This window comes from Microcebus murinus, chromosome 9 (genome assembly GCF_040939455.1).
Source record: "Microcebus murinus isolate Inina chromosome 9, M.murinus_Inina_mat1.0, whole genome shotgun sequence".
Lineage (NCBI taxonomy): Eukaryota > Metazoa > Chordata > Mammalia > Primates > Cheirogaleidae > Microcebus > Microcebus murinus.
Genome location: NC_134112.1, coordinates 46,076,687 through 46,096,923, shown reverse-complemented (window position 1 = coordinate 46,096,923; position 20,237 = coordinate 46,076,687). Strand labels below are relative to the sequence as shown.

General features: G+C 35.4%; 1 protein-coding gene across 4 annotated transcripts in view; it reads right to left on the bottom strand.

Annotated features, from left to right (window-relative positions):
- The window catches only part of HEPACAM2 (HEPACAM family member 2), a 44,457-nt gene that overhangs the window by 22,243 nt on the left and 1,977 nt on the right, over positions 1 to 20,237 (bottom strand). For 2 of the 4 annotated variants that reach the window (XM_012779645.2, XM_012779646.2), the window contains exons 1-3: positions 17,534 to 17,661; positions 9,889 to 10,242; positions 6,197 to 6,481 (exon numbers count right to left, since the gene is read on the bottom strand). In XM_012779645.2, coding sequence (XP_012635099.2) covers positions 6,197 to 6,481; positions 9,889 to 10,242; positions 17,534 to 17,612 — 718 coding nt within the window. In that variant the 5' untranslated portion in view covers positions 17,613 to 17,661. Of the gene's footprint in view, positions 1 to 6,196; positions 6,482 to 9,888; positions 10,283 to 17,533; positions 17,662 to 20,237 lie in introns of those variants that run through there. The other 2 variants (XM_020289824.2, XM_012779649.3) reach the window with 2 other exon arrangements.

Here is a 20,237-nt window from a genome sequence, read left to right as displayed (position 1 = left end):
TTGAAAATATTTTTACAACAGATTATGGCCACTATTTTCTCTTTGACAGCCACACTTTGAGTATTATCTATGTTTCTTCTCAGTGCTAGGATAGGCCATGTAAATATTTATAAAAGACATAGTTTCACATGGAACACAGATTTGTGCAAATAGATATGAGAGTGTTCTACAGTTTCATGATACTTTTAGCAGTTAAAATTTTTTTTTTAAATTCTTCTCTCCCCAAGCTAACCTTAGGATTCCATTTGGAAAAAATATATCTTCATTTTAATTAACAAATATTCATTGATCATCAATAAATGACTTAGTCATGGATATCTCTTTTTTTCTCACACTGCAGTACTCCTGAAGCACTTAAACATTTCTATGGCATCAAACTGCCAGCAGATGAAGACATATTTCCCATTGGTTTCTTCAGAGAATAAAGAGAGAGACTAAAAAAGTCTCTCTACCCAGCTAGGTAGGCTTTCTCATCTGGCCTAAGTCATCGCTGACATTCTATAAAACTTTAAGTTTTAGGCATGCTCATGCTCATTTTTCAGCTGATCATTACCAACATTTATTATTTGCCATGTTAAGGCACTTTAAGTGGCCTTATTTAATATGGCTAAATATTAAATATAGCCATATTTAATATTTAAAGCAATCACTATGTGGTAAATGTTATTATTCTAATTTATAAGATGAGGAAAGAGATATTTTAAAAAATTAAAAAATTTATTTGCCCTTATTAAAGCAATCACTATGTGGTAAATGTTATTATTCTAATTTATAAGATGAGGAAAGAGATATTTTAAAAAATTAAAAAATTTATTTGCCCATGATCACATAGCTATTAAATAGCAGAACTATAAAATATATGCATTTTATCATTCATATTACTTCTCTAAAAGAGAAATAAAGTATAAGTATAAGTGGTATAACTTTCTATATCAGAACAGTTTATATTATTAGTTCTATAATAAATTATTGTCTAATTATAGATTAATTCTATAATCACTTCATTAAGTAATCAAATATTTATTTGAGAGATACAAAGTATAAGATAATATATTTAGTATATGTGGGAGACAGAAAGAAGTATCAGCCATAATTCATATTCTCAAGGAATTTATAAACTTGATAAGGGTATGGATGGTTTGCTTAGTAGTGACCTAATCTAAAAGGTCCTGATTTTTTTTTAACTTACCAACTATATTCCACTAACGTGGAATAATATAATACAGTGACTAGACATTAGGGTACTAATTGTCAATCATTAGTTAAGCATTCTTTAGAAATCATTTAAACTTTTGGGGTCTCACTTTCCTCATCTTTTAACATAAAAAGATGGATTAGATGACTGATTGCCAAGGTTCTTTCTAATATCTTTGAAACACCATGATGCAAGCCATGCTAAAGCTATTTTGGATATTGGCAAGTCAATCTCAAGTTGCACATTCCCAGAGCAGTTCCTTATTAGGTCAGCATTTTCTGACCAATATACTATTGGGGAAACAAATTTTCAAAGCTATAACCAAAATTGAAGATGCGAAACAATAGATTATATACACTTATATATGTATTTTTCTTTCTAAAGACAGAGAAAACTGTGAAGGAATCCTACAGAACAACATTAATATGTCTACATGAGGTAACCCTGCTTTCAAAAAGCAAACACAGAAGTTAGTATTTTCAAATTTAAAGTAATCAGGAACTGGAGGTAGCAGATTAAAATGAGGAGAAATGTGTGTTTCTTTCTTGTGACTGTACTAAAACGCTGTTCTGTCATTTCAGGCTGTGATAGTCTCAGGTGAAACCACTGTGATAAGGGGATTAGAATAGTGTCCTATAAAATGGAACTCTCTTATTCTGAATTCCACTAAATAGCAAGTAGTGTAATGAGAACAAAACTTTGTTTTCACTCAATCAAAATCAATATTGAGATGTTCTTTGAGCATGATACTATTCTAGGTATCATGAGGGAATCAGAGATGCTGAAGACATCCTGTGTCTATTATCCCAGGTCCTGTGCAGCAGCAAGCTCCCTTCAAATTGTCACTATTGATAGAATATTAGGGAAGGAAAGATGACCAACTGGAGGGCACTGGTTATGGTTCACATAGAAGGAAATCAATAGGAGGAATTGACTGTAGTTTGAAAGAGCAAGAAACCTTAGTCTATGTACAAAAACTAAACTCTGAGAGCCTTTCTGAGAGCACAGCAAGGCTGACTTGATAAAGAAGAGAAGTGTCGTCATAAAAATACAGTCACTCAATTTAGGTCTTCATCTTCCCACTGCTTTTCAGTGTTTACAGAATGTGGCTATACATATGAATTGTCTAATAATTTAACACACATACAAATGAGTATTACTCTTTTCAAGGCATGCTGATGTTACACAGAACTTTTTTGGGGGACTTCCTCATTTGGGATTGCCTTAGGACCTTGCAACATAATGGAGTAGTCTCATAAGTAGTAATTTTTCAATTTTAATTTTGGAAGGTGGGTTTAATTTGTAGAAGAAGCCCACAGTCATTTAGAGCCATGGCTGGTCAATGACCTTATTTATTTTTATAATTTTTTAATTTTTATGTTTTTTTAGAGACAGGGTCTTGCTCTGTTGCCCAGGCTAGAGTGCAGTGGCAAAAGTATAGCTCACAGCACCCTCAAACTCCTGGGCTCAAGCAATCTTCCTACCTCAGCCTCCTAAGTAGATGGGACTACAGGCACAGGGCATCATGCCCAGCTAATTTTTTTTATATTTTTGTAGGGAGGGCGGTATCCTTATGTTGCCCAGGCTGGTCTCGAACTCCTGGCCTCAAGCAATCCTCCCACCTCCCAGAGTGCTGAGATTATAGGTATGAGCCACCTTACCTGGCCTGTAACCTGATTGAATAAGATCATTCTAGGTTAAAATAAAAAATACCTTTAAGTATTTTTTAAAGAAGGTAATACTTCTTTACTCAATCATGTTTATTTTGATTTTGCTACTCCTCATTTGTTGAGGCTCATGATTGGCATAATCTTTTCTCTTCTGTCTGTCTTAATTTTATGCTGTTTTTGGCTCTTCAGCATCAGCCTCAACTCTTTCATACTGTACCCGCCCTCACCGCTCCCTGCCTTGCTGCAAGCATCTCTTCCAGCTCCAAGAACTTAACATCTTGAAGCACTTAAGTTCCTTGCTTCTGATATGATTTCTTAAAAGGTAACAGATTTTATCTGATTATTTAAGAAACACATGTTCATTGCAGAAAATCCTAAAACTCAGAGAAGCACAAAGATGAAAAGCCATTTGCAATTCTACCACTCAGAGAACCAACATCCACATTTCAGTGTATGATCTTCAAGTCTTTCTTCTATGCACCCTCATTTCTTCCTCATATTCTTTCTTTCTCTCTCTCTCTCACAGACACACACACACAAATTTAGCTAAGTATATCTCACACTCTACACACTGTTTATAATCTGTTTTCTTCTGACTACATTATGGTGTTACTCCTTTTATCATCAGTGTCTCAGGCTGACCATCCCTCTACGTTGAGATGCAGCCTAGTGCATTATTTAAGTGAACAGGCAATCTAATTGGAGATAACCGGAGTGATTCAACTAGAGTGGCCTCTGCTACTGAAGATGAAAGCAGAAGGGATAATTCCATTTTGACTTTGGATTATGGTTCACTCTCTTGCCTTTGGCACAGAGCTCCCAATAGAAATGAACCCTTTGCCTCAGGAATGGCTGTTTACTAAATGACTTGTAAAATCACATATCATCTGTTCTCTTTAACAATTTATGGCTGGGCGGGAACAATACCTAAATTTCCATCATGATGCTGTTTGCCATCCTGCTTGGGAGCAGATGGTAAGTATTTACTGTGAATGACCTTTTTTTTTTCTTTAATTTTTATCACTTAGAGCTCTCCCCTGCAGCATTGCCATATGTCGCCCACAAAACGCAGTGGTTACTGGGTTATTATTTACAACTGGAGCTAGAAGGCATATATGTTTTGTGAACTGCAAGTAGATATTTGTCTGAACTGTTGGACTGACATTGTATTCCACCAAGGCCAATATTAGATTTTGATATCATAACCTCATAAATATATGGTCAATCTTGATAGATTTTGTTATACCTTCTTCTGTCAAAATAAAAAAATACTTTCTGCTTTCACAAAGGAAACCTTCATGGAAACAGTGCCTTTAGAAAACAGAATAGGTGATTCGTACTGGAATTCTAAATTATGATGCGGACCTCAATGGAGGAATATTGAGATATTACATTTACTAGATTATTGAGGAATTTTGCTAAAGGTCAGGAAGAAAAGTGCCAGAGCACTATAATGAAGAAGCTGTCATCTTATAATGGGAATATAGCCTCTGAACAACATCATCAATGATGGACTCTGAAATGGATATGAAGAAAGATAATCTGTTCCATTTTGTCAAGTTCAAGAAACTCTATTGAGTTCTTACTCTGTGTCAAGTATTGCCCTATGGATATAAAGATGACTAGTGCAGAATTACAATTTGGGTTTGGGATGCTTGTAAGTGAAGGAAAGTCAGGGAAAATACAATGCAGTGAGAGCCAGGGAAGAGCTGTGCATAGAACAACACAGGAACACAGTGAACCTCTTAGTGACCTGAGGAGGTGAGGCAAGTAGGGACAGGTAAGTCTTCCTGGAGGAGATGATGTCAAGAAGGAAGAAAAGGGTAACCAGATGAAGAAAGAGAAGCAGGAATAACATCAACCAAGGTGCATATTCCCTGTTTGCATGGAATGATAAAGATTGCAAACATGTTGATGCTACATCAACAGGATAAATGACAAATCTTCAGGTTACAATATATATTTGATTTTTGTTATCTGAAACCAAGAAAGCAAAACAAAAACAAATATTGAAACAGGGATAAAATAGTGATAGCTACCAAGAAAAAATATTAAATTAATGAGTCTGGGTTGTTTCTATATATTATGTGATAGGCAATAATTGCTCAGCACAAATAAGACCCTTATGTTTTATTTTTCAATCAAATCAACTTATGAATGAATGAGTGAATAAATGAATGAATAAGTGAATGAATGAATATCAATAAGATGAATTGTTGACCAAGTGAAGGTTTCCACATCTGAACATAAAAAGATAAAAAATTAATACTACTATATTCATAATTACCAATTAATGAGTCATAATCTTTCTTAAGTCATACAGTGAATTCATCTTTACTATGTGTAAGTAAAAACCACATTTGAAAATTTTCTAAGTGTTCTTTCTACTATATGTCATTAGTCTTTACTTATGATAGACATTGTTCTGTGAGATTTTCATAGACTATGTCTAAACTAATGTAAAGAAGAAAGTTTAATCGGTAAGTAGAAGATACCTTCTGTGAAATATGAATAGGTATTTTAATTATTTCAAATAACACAAGAAAGGAAAAAAGGTTTTGGAGTCTAAAGCATAATATTTAACATTTGTAGGTGTAATTATGTTTCTTTCTCCCATTTTATATTTTCCATGCTGTGTATCACAGCATATTCTACAATAATAATGAATTTGGAGCTTAGACTTGCACATTTGAAAGAAATACCTTATTTTCACTTTGCCAGATTAAAATGAACTATACAGCAAAACAAAAGTATATTTCAGAAACAACATTTGCATATGCTTATAATTGTTAATGCAATTTTCCCCAGAAATTTTTAACTTAAATCTATGGCTAGAGTTTAGGTAGGTAGGTAGGTTAGATAGGTAGGTAGATGGAGAGATAAATAGCTATAAGAAAGAATAAGCATAAAGAAAATATTTTACTGTATAAAAATAAAGTATGTTCAATTAAGGAATGATGATGTTTGGAGAACACAAAACGTTCTTTTCAAGGTATTATTTTAGTTTTCTCTTCGCAGCCTCTACAAAGTTCTGGGTTCTTGAAATTGAGATTCCCACTTTCCACTGGAAATGAGCACACAATGGACTCAATCACAAAATGCAACCCGAATGGTCCCTGGCTAGTATCTCAATTTGATCTTCAAGAAGTAGTTCCATTAGATATGTTTCATGACAAGACAGTGCCTAGTAGGTGTGGTTAGAACTAGTACTGAACAACAATAATGGTAAAAACCAAATGACATCTGGTGCTTATATTATCTGTGACTACTCCTATGAGAACTCCTCAGAAAAACAAAACGCATTAGTATTTCTTGGGAAAAAAAAACTTACAATATATGATGGGCATAATGATGTCACTTTCCATCTCACTGACAGGGTTCTTCACCAGGCAACTGTAATTCCCAATGTCTTCCTTGGTTACTGGAGCAATATGAAGGATGTTGTTTTGGGGAGAAAAGGAATAGGTGGAGCTGGTGTGGACAGGCCTTCCATTTTTTAGCCACTGGTAAATTAGCCGAGTGCCCCCTTCCACCTGGCATGTCAGGGTCATATTCCCCACATACTCCACAGCCCCAGAGGGAGGATGAGTCTGCACCACTGGCTTTTTGACAGGATCTGCAATATCAAGAGAGATAGGAATGATTCTTTCCATTCATGGAATTGCAATGAAACCCTATGAGGTCTTCAAATATTAACTCCTAGGGAAATGATTCTAGAGTTTCACTCTATAAATGTAGACAGCTCAGACAATAATTAAAGCAGAGAACAAAAACTCATGGAAAATGCAAAATGATAAAAATATAACCAAATTCTAGAACTTACTCTTCAAGGGTTATTTAATGATTTATTTATAGATATATAAATCATATATATATGTCAAATCAAATATATATGTTTATATATGATGTTATTATGGATAACATAGTTAGTAGTTGTAAACACCAGCTTCCTTATTTCCTGTTCATTGTGCTTTCTTCTGTACCATAAGGTATACTCTCACAGGCAAAATATATATGGTTATTCCCCTCTCTTCACTTGTGCTAATGACCCAGGAGTAGCTGGCTGTGGTGGATGTGGTAAACCCAAATTTCTACCTACCATTTGCAAAATACATATACTGCTCATATATAGCATACTTTTGGGAAGTTGGGGGAAAATTTAAGAGAATCACATATGTACAACTTTCTGTTCTTTCTATGTATGTAATCAAATTAATCATATACTTTAATGACTTTGCATTTGTGTTGCAACATTATGTTAGTCACTATAACAAACCAAAGTCAACATTTCAATACTGACTCACTCTGAAAATAGGATAAAATATATTCTTGGGATTATATCGAATTAGAGAAAAAAAAGACAAATACAATAGAAATTCTTGTTGGAAAGTCAAGTAATAGGAAAGTAGTCTTATTTCATGGTCTGGCATACAATAGGCACTTAATGTTTGTCAAATTAATACATTTCTAATGAATGAATGAATAAATGATTTCTCTCTGATTTTTAACTGTAAATTTGATAGACAAGTATGGGGATTAAATAAGCATCTACAATCATTTTCAGCAACTTTCATTAATCTTTCAGGTTCTTGATTCTATTTGATAAAAACAATGACTTGCACAGGTTACACAGCAGTCAGTGGCAAAATGAAGAGAGCTTTAAATCAGGCAATGTTCCCCTCCTGCGTTTTGGAGAGAGAGGTATTTAACCATCTCCTTCTATATATGACTACAGAACACAGAGAGAGTGGGATGATATATAAGTGACAGAGGATCACCTCCAATGTTTAGACCTTAATTTTCTATCAAGCTTTTAATTAAGGTTGATGCATCTTCCTCTGGTAAATATATCGACTCATGCTCACATTTTCCTACACTGGAAAATGTGCATTAGGGCACAAACACACCCATTGTTCCAGCCCGTAAAAACAAAAGAAAATGAAAGATAAGGATAAAGGAGGTTGAAGGGCAACTTGTAGAAAGCTGAGTAGTTCTGAAACTTCCAGCACTTCTCAAGCTGGGGATAATCAACTGTCCGGTCCATTTAATTTAATCCTTCGTCTTCTCTGGCAAGAACAAAGGATTTGAAAAAGGTTTATGTTCATGTTAGTATGATTTAAAAAGAAAAATGAATTGTGTACATTTATTATGTAGAAAAAGCTTTTATTTCAAATGCATCTGTGTGTGGAAATATATGTGGTATGGGATAAATAGGCACCATGTGAGAGGGCTTGTATGAGGAGAACCAATTAGAATAATCCTTGGTATTGTGATCATGCATTTGTCTAAAACAATGTCACGCAGGTGTGGAAGTTTCCCTTCCAAGAAGGATTTTGGCTCAGGCCCTAAAATTTAGGCTTTACTATATTTTTTGGTTGTATTTTTCTAAACAGATCCAACTTTACTACTAATTAACAAGTAAAGATGTTCTATTGAAAGTTTTGGGGGGGGGGAGACAGGATGCCACACACAAGAATTCTCTGGAGTGACTTCTTCTCCTTCCCTAAAGTTGCTCTCCAGCCACCTGCTTCCACCCCATGTCCATGCTCCCCTGCAGCCTCCTCCCTCTCCTCTGTGGCCACTCACTCCCCAGAGAGTGATCAGCAAAGGTTTTAGGCACTGAGGACAAAGCAGCCAACAATACAGACAAAGTCCTGCTCCCATGGGCTTCATATTCTAGTTGAGGAAGAGAAACAATAAACAAAAATATATAATATGTCCAGGTGGTAATAAGTCCTATAAAAAAAGAAAAGCAGAATTGGAGGTAGAGAGTTACTGTGTGTGTGTGTGTGTGTGTGTGTGTGTGTGTGTGTTTGGGGGAGTGAGATTATATTTTATATAGAGTGTTCAGGAAAGGCTTCACTATTAAGTAACATCTGGGCTGAGACTTAAAGGACATAAGGGAGGGGCACTTGCTGGTATCTAGGAGAAAATCCATCTAGGTAGAATGAACAGCAAGTACAAAGGCCCTGAGGTGTGAGTGTGTTTGGTCTATTCTAGGATGAGCAAGGAGACCAGAGTGGCCAGAACAGAGGGAGTGAGGGGGATGCAGGTAGGAAATGGGGCCAGATAGGTGCCAGATAGGTATGTGGGGCCTTGCAGGCCATTGTTGGCATTTTGATTTTTTCTCTGAGTGAGACAGCAGCTATAGGAGGATTTTAAGCTGCAGGAGGTAGGAGTAGGTGCCGGGAGACCAGGTGGCAGGTTGTTAGGCTCGTCCAGGCTACAGCTGATGGTGGTGCTGAGTGGGGCAATGGTGGGGGTGGTGAGAAGTAGTTGGACTTTGTCTATATTAATATTTTGCAGGTAAAGCCGACAGGGCTTTCTTGTGGACTGGATGTGGGATGTGAGAAAAAGAGGGGGTCAAGGGTGATGGCAAGGTTTTGACTCAGGCAGTTGATAGAATGGTTTTTGTATTTACTAAAATGGGGAATAGTGTCAAATAAACAGGTGTACAGAGAAAAACCAGAAGTTGGACTTTGAATATAGCATATTTAAGATATGCCACTTACATATCTCATTAAGGAAAATAAATGTCTGCAAGTTAGCCGAGCCCACTCTCCCTTGGAGGACATTTCCAGGCACTTCTATTGTCCTTTAGTATGGTCCTTGAGTAAGTCTTATCCTCTCCCAAACTGTGTATCAAAATAAAAATCTCCATGGTACAAAAACAGGGTTCTTTCAGAGTGTATTCTATTACTGAGTAAATAAGATTTTCTCCATCTCATTGTATCAGCAACTTTATATTTGATAGTTCCTAGGCAAATAGAAAATAAGTTATTGCTTGATTACCTTTTGTGGAGCACAGTTGCATATCCTTTACATGCATGTCCACTTATTTAATACTCAGAAAGCCTCATGAAGTAGATAATATCGTTAGTGCCATGAGAGTGAGGCTTTGAAAATTAATTAATTTGTCCAGAGTTGCAGAGCCAGGACCTAAAACCCAGGTCATTTAGTTTCCTGAGCCTTTGCTAACTACTATGCTAGCCTGCTGCCCACGTACACTTATAGTGGACTCACCATCGACAGTGACTTGTATCTTCTGACTAGCAGATAGCGTTCCGTTTCCCTGAATGTTGACCTTCACGATGTAATTGCCTTCATCAGTGAACTGCAGTGGGTTGATGAGTAGAGATGCATTGGGTGGCATCATGGTGAACTTGTGTTGGTATTCCAAGTCAGGAACCACAGACTTATTCACAGAGCCTAGCAGGTATTTGGGCATGGTATGGGGCCTCTCAAACAGCCATATGATCTGGATGTCTGATGCCAGGGTGTGGAAGCCATAGTGCACGGGGAGGTAGAGGGCCTGGCCCCTGATGCCGTGGACGGTGTGTGAGGGCACCGTCACCTTCAGCCCTGAACAAGCACCTGCTGCAAAGGAAAGGAAAGCTGTGAAGACTGTGAGCCACATTTCACAGTCTAAAGGGGCAACCGCAGACTGAACTTGATCAGATGATAATCCTTTTCAAAGGAGAGCGCTTCTAGCTACTGACCATTCTAGTACTGGGTTACATATAGAAGTAAATATTTGTCTCTGAAACCTTTGACATTTAAAAAACTCCACCCAAAGACTGCTGATTGCATGACTTCTCTAAAGGCAAGATGAAAGGGAAAAGCAGAAGTTATTACCTATGACCGTTAAAGAATAAAGGGAAAAGGAGAACTGGGAAAGATTATTAGTGCTAAAGTCCAAAGAAACCATTAAAAACATTTGAAATTATGACTATATTAATGTCCGTGTCATACCACATTCTAATCAAACTATGTTTATATACTTTATATAACTGAGGGGTTACTTCCTCTCAAGTATTTCCCCTACAGCCTTCTGAAATGACTTCATATTCCAGTTTTGGAAGTTTTCCCTTTAGTCAAAGCCTTGTCAAATGCAAATGTCCTAAAGACAGTGGCATTAAACCATTATCCACCATGCTCAGTCATTCCTGCTCAGACCAGGCATGAGGTGTATTCGAGGGACAGCAAGAGGTAGGTATGGATGGAATGGGGTAGAGGAGAGGGAGCATGGTAGAATATGAGCTCAGTGAGGTGGCCCCAACAGAATGGACGGGTCTTTAGCACCGTGGGAAAGACTTTGGCAATTTTCTCTAAGATGGGGATGCAACTGGCATTTTGTGAGCAGAGAAGGGATATGACCTTTCTTATGTTTTATTGGACTCACTCTAGCTGCTGTGGGGATAGATGGCAACAGGGGCAAGTGCAGGAGCAGGGAGAACACTTAGGAGGTGCCTGCAATAAAACAGGCGAGAGATGACTGTGCTGAAGACTAGGGTGGTAGTAAAAGATATTGTGGGAGGCCAGTGTGGTGGCACATGCCTGTGATTCCAGAGCTTTGGGAGGCTGAGGCAGGAGGATGGCTTGAGCCCAAGAGTTCAAAGCTGCAGTGAGCTATGATTGAGCCACTACACTCCAGCCTGAGTGACACAGTGAGACTCAGTCGCCCCCGACCAAACAAACAAACAATAATATATATATTAAATATATAATATATATATTTACTATATAAATATATATGTATACATATATATTTATATAGTAAAGTCTGGTGGTCCTAACAGATGTGCTAACATTTTGCAAGTGGGAAATAAAAAACAAAGAGGGGTCAAGAATGGAGTTGCAACTCCATCATGGAGAACACTGTGGGGAAAGCAGGTGTTTTAAGGGATGATCAGGAGTCAGATTTAGGCATGTTAGTTTTGAGATGCCCCTTAAATATTCAAGAGGCAATGTCAAAAGGATATTATGGACATAAAAGCCTGATTAAAGTGAGTTTAAGAGAGAATAAATGGGTCTGGAGGCCTGGGCAGTGCCTGAGCTGTTTGGGCCTGTGCACTCACTGCTATGTCTTCAGGTTTCTTCCTAGTTTCTGGCACCTGGAGATTTTCCCATTTTCCCTTAAGCCATGATATATTGATTTGTTTTCTTTAGCATTCCTACATATTTGCAGTGGGAAGGGAGTCCTCCTTTCCTTAGGCTATCATGTTGCTGAAATCCTAATTAAAATCTCTTTGCTTCGAAATTCTCATTTAAAAAAGGGGGAAATATGGTACTTACATAATAGGAACATTTGAAGTAGTGGGGGAGAGAATGAGAAGAATTTAAATGTGGAGTATTTTGAACAGTGAGAGGAAAAAGAGAGAATGGAAAGGAAATTGAAGACAATGAGTACAGATAGACAACACTTTTGAGGAGTTTTGCTGTGAAAGGGAACAGAGAGATGGGGCAGGAGCTAGAGAGGGATCTAACATGTGAAATCAAAAGGTTTTTGCTACTGGGAACATTTCACTGAAAGGGAAATGCTGATGATGCAGCATAGATATGGATGAATGTGGAATAAAGTCCTTAAGCAAGTGAGGAGAGATGGAAATTAGGTACAAATAGAGGAATTTTAAAATTTCAATTTCTTATATACAAAACGTTTATCCTCTTTGATTGCTTCCCCTTTTCATTGCCACTAGGGAGGAGGTCTTTAAGCTTCATCCAAGTCATGTCATAAAAGGCCATCAATACTAGGAAAGAAAAGGTGGAGAGGTCTGTTTGTCTTTTGGGATGGTTTCTTTGAAGAAACTCAAGAATGTAGGTCTGCTTCTATGAGGAATCCAGTTCTACCAACAGTAAATTTCTCTCCTTCCCTCCCAGGGTGGAGGTGGAAGCAAAGATTTCCATGGCTGTGTCAATTATTGGCTAGCTATTGGTAGAGAGTGAGACCCTGGGGTCAGCAGGGAAGTTAGAGAAAAGCACTTAGGAGGAGAAAGCCCAAGAGTAAGAGAAGGTTAAAGGGAGCAGAGACGCCTAGACACTCAATTGAACTAACTGTATGGACTGAAAAGTAGGTGACTATATGGGAAACATAAAGACGTGTCACATAGTCTTTTTGGCTTCTTTGTGTATTTGTGATTAACTTCTATTTTTTTCTGATAATGGACTATACTTGCGCACATTCACTTTAGTGATTTGGTCCATAACAAATAAGTTACAAAAGTATAAAGATTTGTTTCTGTATTCTTTTCTGGCAAGTGTAAGAATGTTAAATTTGGATATATATATATATATATATATATATATATATATATATATTTTTTTTTTTTTTTTTTTTTTTTTTTTCTAATTTGAGTGATTAGAAAAAGAGGGAACTGAGTGCTGGAAATTCTAAAGAGGAGATAAAGTGGACTGCAGAAAAGGAGTAGTGGTTTTTGCAAGGAAATAGTAGGAGAAAGAAAGGAAGATGGGAGAGTAGATTATTGTCTTAAAACTAATGATGTCTAAGATATGTGAAGCAGAAGCTGACCGAGGGTATGAAGCTCTTACAGTCATAAATTTAAAAAAACACTGAGCCCTTGGATGGGGGATCAGCACAGGAAAAGATTCCTCTTAGTGTATGTGTTTTCTGTACAAAACAAAATGCATTTACACGCCTTTCATTGAAATTGGAGACAGGAAGCTCCTGATAAGTTCCTGGTAAGTAATAAATAAAAATTAGTTTTTAGTACCTGTTATTACTAACTTAGGATATTTAAAATGTAACTTTCACTGTATTTATTGTGTTGCTATTTATTTTTTTCACTTGAGTGAACATGAAAATATTTATGAGTGTCTCATGATTCACTCCTGATTTTAGACTCCCTTGTCCTATGTCTGCCAGTTAATCTTAAATTTCTCTCTTATAAATTGCCCTGAAATAAGGGTTTTCAGGGACCTATTCTCTAAACTTGCAGACAGATTATAGTATTTGATACTTTGATAAAGTTAAAAACCCAATAAAATGTGAGATCTCAATAAAGAATGCATACTTGAGATAAAATGGTAAGTGCTCAGTGAGGTGATCTTAGAGAAGTCATTTTAATTCTCTGCCTCAGTTTTCTCATGTGTGAAAAGGGAGTAATATTAGATGAAGTCTAAGGCGTTCCTTGGCTCTCTCAGTTTTATGTTCTTGACATCCTGAGGTGTTTTTCTCAGGGTAGCAGCAACCTATAATACATTTGAAAGGTCCAAAGAATTTTGAGAGGACTCAGAATGAGAGAGGGCCTCAAGAATTTTGAAGTATTGAGTCTCAGTTTTTGGTCAATCTCTGGATTTCCTTTAGTAAAGTGGTAATTCTGTGTCTGTTACTAAGGGGAATGGTGGAGTCCACATCATTGCCTTGGGAATGCACTGGAAAAAGGCAGCATGGCTGCTAATATAACATGAGGTAGTTGCCTCCAGCGGGGAGTAGTTTTGTCATTGACTTATTAGTCCATTTAAGACACTTCACAGCTCAACCTAGAAACCACCGCTAGGCTAAGATGGCCTGAATACACTTCTAACCTATCTGTCCTTGTCTTTTGGGAAAGTCCTTGTTTGGCAAACGTCCTTGTTTGCTTTTTTTTCTTTTTCTTTTTTTAAAGAGAACAAACCCTTCTAATTTACTTTCTTTATAGTTGAACAAGACTGAAATTTATTTAATAATTTAATATTTAAGAATATTTAATATTCTGGAAATGATTGGGAGGTACCTTATCATTATGGAGTGACAATATCATTAGACTAGAAATGTTGCTGATTTTTGGATCTTGATTCAGATTGTTGAATCTTAAATATGAAAAGACTTGTTAGAGAATCTATGACCAAAGCTAGAGAAAGAAGGTCTTATTTAATAAAATATTAAAAACAATACAAACATTGCAGCCTAGAGCAAAATGAAACTGATAGAAAATAACATTTTATATGACTTTATGATAATTGTTTAAGGGGGAAAACTAGCTTCTTGGGCTATTTTAGAGACTGCATCATTTAATAATGCCTTACATATTACCAACAATATCTTTGAATATATTCAATGCTTTCATAACAAATGAAAAATATTTTTTCAAATATATGTGCTTTTTCAAATGTGTGTTTGACAGTGAGAGATAGCGCAAGCTGTTACAATAGCTGTTTCTTTCCAGATTGCCTACACCATTTTTATCAGATAAATTATAGGTAGCCAGTTATAAGAATGTCAGCAAGGAATGAAATTTTCTTTATACAGTATCTTATCTCAGCCACCTCAAATCTTTTCATTTTGCAGGACAGACATGAACCTATTGATATGATACAATCTTTACTTGTAGTGAAATTTGGAGAATAAACATATAACTGAATGCTGCTTCTGCATTTCAGAAACATACTGTTCTTGCCATTGTGTTTCCCATTAAAGATGTGATGAATCCATGCTGTCAAACACAGTAGGTTATTAATTTTAGAAAAATTAGCTTCATTCTGAGAAATATTCGAGTGCTCTTTTCTAGTTGTTTGAGAAAACCTAAAGGACTAAATCTTTGTTTGGTGGGAACAAAAAAAAAAAAATAAAAGTCTAAACTATTGATTTTAGAAGGTCACCCTCTGTATGAACAAATAAGCTTCAGGAAAATAAGTAATATAAAATTTGATAAAATTTTAATTTCCCTTTGATAGTTCAGATATTTGGACTTAAATGAAAATTCAGTTTTATTGTTAGATTCACTAATACTTTGAGAATAAAAAAGAAAAACTATTAGACTTTTTGCGCGTGAAGCATTACACTAATCTCAAGAAACACTGATAACAGCATTCATAATCTGACACACAAAATTACAGCAATGATCTTCCCTTTATAGATTCTCTTAAACTTTATAACAATAGCATTATAAAAGGAGTATCCAGTGTTAAGGAACACTTGAAGTGTTATAATAACTGGAAGAATTACAACTATGGGAAATTTGAAGACTTTTAAAAAATTTATAAACTGTACTTTTCAAATATATGGGATATGTATATTAGGATTGAATTTGAAAACAATCCCATTTTCAGTGAAAACTGTAACAAAATATACAAGTTAAAGTAAGGCTTTAGGTAACTGAAGAAGTCTAAAACAAATTGATTATATAGCCAAGTGAAATCTATCTATATTTCAGCAACAAAGGACTCCCTAGACCAGTTTCACTGTATTGAATATAAACAGCAGACTTCACAAAGTGACCTCTACTGTAGCTCAAAATAGTTGGCATTTACTTCCCCATTATCATGCAGGGTATTTGCAACCATAACACAACCATTGTTGACTGAAAATAAACTCTTGCATCTTTAGAGAAAACAGAAATTATGAAGTTGTATTTTGACTAGACTGTAAAAATGGTACATTTTAGGCTTCAAAATTTTTAGTTTTTTTAAAAAGAAAAAATGAACAAAAATTCAATATTCCTAAAAGCAAAAAATATTTCCACATTACCTGTGGTCTTTGTAACACACTATCAATGTAGAAAAGTATATCTGCGTAAGAAAGAAAATCTTAAAGTATAATAACTGATTTAACTATTTATAAACATGAAATTTCTCGAAAGCACATTTTAATTTTATTTTAGTTGAATTCCTCAACTGAATTGTCTCTAAGTTCTTAAAGCCAATTATAAAACATCACTTATGAAATCACAACAGTCCTAAAGTTTTAAAATTAAAAATAAGTACTTACACAGGATACTTTCAAAACCAAGAAAAATGAACAAAGATGAAGAGACAGTCATAGCATTTAATTTTTCAAAAAATTTCTAAAAATAAAAATCTATTTTTTTGTTTGAATTTGGTAATATAAACACTGTAAACAACTGAAGAATCACAACTATGGGACTCAAAGACTTTTAAGAAATTTATAAACTGTACATTTCAAATATATGGGCTATGTACATTAAGTTTAGATTTGAAAAACAATCCCATTTTCAATGAAAACTGTAACAAAATATGCAAGTGAAAGTAAAACTCTAAGTAACTGAAGAAGTCTAACACAAATTGCTTATATATGTAAGTTATTCTTAAAATTTAAGGAATATAGCTTTTTTTGAAAATTCCTATCTGTTGAATATAAACAAAACAAGAAACTAAGTTGACTTTTAAAACCAATAATGAGGAGGAATGGAAAGAGAACATTTGGTGAAAATAATGTCGACAGAATAAAAATAGTGGGAGTGTTGCAGACAGACTTCTTTAAACTCTAAGGATAGAGAGGAGAATGAGGAAAAAAATATTAAGGTATAGCTAAAAAAATTTTACAGGACTACTAGCTATTGAACAAAGAGAAAAGCTAAAGGCATTTTGGAGAAATAATCCTTTCTAACACATTTCTCCCTTTTGTGTACAAAATTTTGTTTTGTCAGTTTGGAACCTGACCTTTTTCCATATTTCATAAGATGATATGGATAATTTAAAATGAAGCAGAGTCAACAGTTTGTAGCAATATTTTTAACTAAAAAGAAAACCATTTTCATAAACTGTTTTGAGTTTTCACTCTAAGTGGTCACAGTTTCATGGCCTATTAGAATATTTGCCAAAATAAATGCATTAAAGACTATTGAACCTACATGTCAACTCTAAAAAGAAGATATTGATTAGATTTTTTAGAATGTCTTAACTTTCTTAATGAGTGTTACTGACAATAATTGTTATTCTAAGGAAACAATAGCAATCTATTTATTGAGCCTCATTTCTCCTAAATGTTCCTGCTTCTTTGCTGGAACAGTGTTATTGTAAAAAGATTCTGACCTGCTCTTCAATTATCTGAGTGAATCTACAGCCTGAAGCAAATATTTACCTTATATCCACAATAAAAAAATACCCCAAAACAACAAACAGCTAAGACATAATTCACACAGAGCCTTACCTAAGAGAAGGAGGTATATTTTGCAATGAAAGACTGCAACCATGCTGCTGAAGGGCTCCATGAAAGCATCCTGTCCCATGCATACAGTGCCCTGTTCTCTGTGGTAACTTGGTACATGGACCAGCAGCTGCTGGTTTATTTGCTAGGGAAATTAGCAGTGAGGTAACAGACCCTATCCTGACTCTTGCTTCTGTGATTTGAATACAGAATGAATGTGTATACAAAGGACACAGGGAGTGGGAACACCTGTTATATGCTTTGCAAGGATACAGGCTTATGACTTTCAGAACAGTTTCTTAGCAACTATTAATAATTGTCTGTATATTTTATAAATTATTCTTAGTTACTAAAAATCAAATGAAGGAAAAAAATTTTTTGGATGACTTTATTGAAAGACAGCATGCTTTGCTAATGAGATTATATTGTGAAATTTCCTTAAAAACAAAAGCTGGTTTCCTATCATGCAAAACTATGACATTATTTTGAATTAAAAAAAAAGTTTTCTATGAAAATTAAAGCAGTTTCTGCATCTGCTAAAGTTATAAATCTTTATGAAATCACTAACATGTAAAAATTCTACCAGTGAATCAAATGAATAAAAGTGTGTTTTTCTATGCAGTGTTTCCTATTTTAAATGACTGCTAGGGTTTTATTGAATCTTTGGATTCATCCTATTTTTAAAAGCAAATCACAGGTGTGTTTCCAAGTAGGGCTGAAGCATGGCCCATGTATAATTATAATAAAAAGCCTATGCCAATGATAATATCTGAGGCCACATTTTCACAGCTGAAGCACAGAGCAGGAGAACCAATGATGCAGAGATCTTGCCTCTACTGTGGTGTTTTTCAGCCTGGCCTCTCTATTGTCATGGTAGCAGGCAGTCTAAGCACTTCCGCTTAATTTATTAAGTTATAAGTTAACCCCCATTTGCAAGAACGCTCTGGTCCAAGGCTTCCACTATATAAAATGGAAAGTTTATAACCAAATCTGCATCAAAGCAAGTAAAATTCCTTGAATAAATCAGTTTTAACAGTAAAGGCCCACTAAAGAAGTTCAATGATGAGAAGAGAAGGAAGAATATTCCTCAAGCAAAACTAAAAGCCCCAAAGGGATGATAGTTATTTTGGAATCCAAGTTTGGAAATACTCTTTACATTAAAGAGTATCTAGGAGGACTTCTATAGGTAAAGAAAGTAAGTGATCTTTGGGAAACTTGAATCCTTTTCAGAGGTCAGTCACTTTAAGATCTCTCCATGCTTCAGAAAAATGGCAAGAGCTTCCTCCCTTCCCCTAGCTAATAACTACACCACAATTTTCTCCGTGCTTTCTCTAAATATTGTACATCTATTGCAGCACTTATCTCATTAATCTCAATTAATTTTATTGGATGTTTATTTTTCCTTTGAGCTCCAAGTACAGAGAATAGTCTTATTCATTCATGGATCTTTAGCATCTAGCTAGTGCTTAACTAGTACTTTTGTTAAGCTGTTCTTCCAAAAACAAACTCCAAATGGTCCTTGGCCCATGGCTCCTGAATCTCAGTTGGTGTTTAAGAAATTGAAATAAATTTTAATATTGGATTTCACAAAATACAATTTACAAAATAAAATGGAAGTTCTACAGATATCACGTAGACTCCCCTAACACCTTTTAGATCAATATTAATCTCCAATTGCCTTTATTAAATAAGATCTTCCCAGTGTTTTTCAACCCAGTGCTGGCTTATGATGAAGTCTGTGGGTCTTTGGCAAGTGACAGAAATGACAATGTAGTGTGTTTTTCCTAATGTTAAAAGTACTAAATTTTACAGTTTTTTGAGATTTTTTTTCCTATGTCTTTTCTTGTATTTAAAAATATCTCTTCTTTTATGACATAAGGTGATAGTAGATGCTACATAAATAAATTAAATGTTAAAATGAATTTTATTTGTGATTATCTTTTTATCTCACAGCACACCTTAAAAAATGACAATACCTTTATGACACATCCAGGGAAGAGCTATGTGGCATAACCATGACAAAGCGCCTTCTAGTGGTAAGTTGTAGGTATAAACTCTTACCGGCTGGAGTAATTTCTGAATTCAATATGTTTACACAGGAAATCAAATGTTCAAATTTAACTTCAACTGTTGTCAATTTTTACATGATTCTTAAAAATGTTTAAAGTGTTTTATCACTGTAAGAAATTTCCCACTATCAGTATTTCACATCACACCTGTAACACACTGAAAAGCTCTGTTCTACAATGCCGTGCAGGAAAAAAGGGCCTGTAGCCTGTTTACTAATCTTAGTTATGTTTGCATTTAAAATGAAAGGGCTGATTAACCTAAAACAATCTATATCCATGGTAATTAAACTGCAAACAATGCAAGGATCCACTGGGATAGTGTGTGTACGTGTGCATGCATTTACAATCGCATATGGGCACACTCTCCTGTGCAGGTGTAGCGTGTGTGTGTGTGTGTGTGTGTGTAAGTGTGTTAGGGAACAGGGCTTTCTTATTACCTCTCAAGTCACAGTTTACAGTCTAGTTTATTTAAATCCTAAGTAAGACTCATCTTGCTTTATACAGCAAACATCTGCTATATGAATTTCAAACATCCACATTCTTTAATCAGGGGTAACATATAAGTATTTTGCAGTGGCAGAAGCAATTGGGAAGGAGAGGTGGTAAAAAGGAGAGGCCAACGTAAAACTGTTGGGACT